The following is a 1,941-nucleotide window of genomic DNA, read 5'->3' as shown; positions in this document are numbered from 1 at the left end:
CCACAGATCGCGAGGAGTGACAGATTTTAATAATTATTCAAGGAGTGTGCAAATGTGAAGTGTGTGTGTGTGTGTGTGTGTGTGTGTGTGTAAACTCTTACAGTACAGTAGTATGGTGATACCATGGTTCAGCAATGGATTCAGAGAGTAATATACCACGGTATTCCTGTTCCAAGAACGCTTTCCTAATGTTATGAAAACATCATTTCTGAATGATCTCTGAACATTCAAAACATTTTAAAAAACAACAACTTTTTTGTTATGTGAACACTGAGAGAACATTCCATTTTAAACATTATGGGAAGGTTACTTTCGAATGTTCTCTGAACGTAACATTTAAAAAACATGATGAACGTTGAATGAACGATATACAAATACATTATTGAAGATCAGATCACTCTAACGAACGTTCTATTAACGTTTGTTTGTAACTTTGCCAGAACGTTCTGAGAACATCTTCAGCTAACAGGAAACATTCTCAGAACTTCTTGACTCAACAACTTCTCTGAATTCATAACACAATTCCTGACTATTTTATACGTTTTGCCAATTTGTATATTTCATACAATGTCACCACATTTTCGTATGATCTGTTTACGCGATGCTTAGGTTTGAGGTGCACCGTCCTGCTCGTACAAATTTATACAAAATCTCCTAATATACTACATTTTTCTCAATGAATCAGGCTGGAATTTCTCTGTTATCCATGATTGGTCTTAAATGATCCTCAAAGCCATTTGTGATTACTGCATACAGGTGTTTTATTTATTATTATTTTTTATTTATATAAATTGAAAATGTTTGCATGGTCGAAATGAATCATTTGGATGCTGGTTTGACCGATGCATCGAGAAGAACCAACTCAAGAGAGTGATTCATTCTGACATCAAATGTTGCAGTGGCTTGCAAACAAGTTTCTCTCCATATTTCTAGCGATGCAATGATTAGAACAGATCATAACTACAATCTATATCCACAATGGAAACTGTATTCACTTCTCAGCATCGTGTTTTCCGTGAGCAGCACAGAAGAGCATGTGGTTATTTATATGCATGAGCTGGAGGTCACACTGGTCACGTGATCTCTGCGTGGCCCTCTCCAAGTGTTTGGATTTTAAAATAGAAGACTGAAGTGAACTTTACTGTACATAACCCCTCATGGCTTTACAGCTAAACTAAACACGCGTTATGAAATAACAACACGCCGTGACTTAGTGGGGAATAATATCGAGCACTTAAACTCTCCAAACTGCAACTTTCAAAGTCTTATATAGACATACTGTAACTTTATAAAGCACTCGAATTACACGAACCGCTTGTTTCGCTCGACGCGACGCGACTACAACGCTCCTGTAATAAAGATGCGTCGCTCAGGGTGTGAAAGAAATAAAGAAAGTTCACAAACACACTGAATCTCACGTGTTCTGGATATATAAAGTGATATATGTAATAATAAAGCATGGTTCTTACAGCACGCATAAGGCGTACGCGCCGTTGACGCTCTCGCTGTCCCGCAGCAGGAAGCTCCCGTCCCGCCCGGCTCGAGCCAGCAGCTCCTCCGCCGCCGCGCGACTCAGATCCCGGTGATACCAGAGCGGCGGAGCGGGACACGCGCCGGCCATCGCCGAACACAAATCCTCCGAAACGCGGTCCGGATCCGCTGCGAAAGCCGCTCAGAAGCCGCGGGCCGCGCGCGTCAGCCGCACCGCTCGAAGTTTCAGAGTTTCTCCTGCTTTCCTGTTAGTTCCTGAAAATCCTCCATGAGAGAGAAAACACACAGCAGCGCACATCCGACAGCAGGGGCGCACACACACACTCACTCTCACACTCTCTCTCTCTCTCTCTCTCACACACAGACACACACTCACTCTCACACTCACTCTCTCTCTCTCTCTCTCTCTCTCTCTCTCTCACACACACAGACACACACTCACTCTCACAC

The 1,941-nt window shown here is 42.6% G+C and overlaps 1 protein-coding gene across 1 annotated transcript in view; it reads right to left on the bottom strand.

The window, feature by feature from the left end:
- Window positions 1–1,809, bottom strand: part of inppl1a (inositol polyphosphate phosphatase-like 1a) — a 46,892-nt gene extending 45,083 nt beyond the window's left edge. The window contains exon 1 of the mRNA XM_016549998.1: window positions 1,470–1,809. Within this exon, the coding sequence (XP_016405484.1) occupies window positions 1,470–1,621 (152 nt within the window). The 5' untranslated portion in view covers window positions 1,622–1,809. The remainder of the gene's footprint in view (window positions 1–1,469) is intronic.
- Window positions 1,810–1,941: the final 132 nt, after the last annotated feature.

Source organism: Sinocyclocheilus rhinocerous, unplaced genomic scaffold (assembly GCF_001515625.1).
Source record: "Sinocyclocheilus rhinocerous isolate Xijiao unplaced genomic scaffold, SAMN03320098_v1.1 scaffold4118, whole genome shotgun sequence".
In the NCBI taxonomy this organism is placed as follows: Eukaryota; Metazoa; Chordata; class Actinopteri; order Cypriniformes; family Cyprinidae; genus Sinocyclocheilus; species Sinocyclocheilus rhinocerous.
The sequence above is the reverse complement of the archived record's forward strand: the minus strand, read 5'-3'. Positions and strand labels throughout refer to the sequence as shown.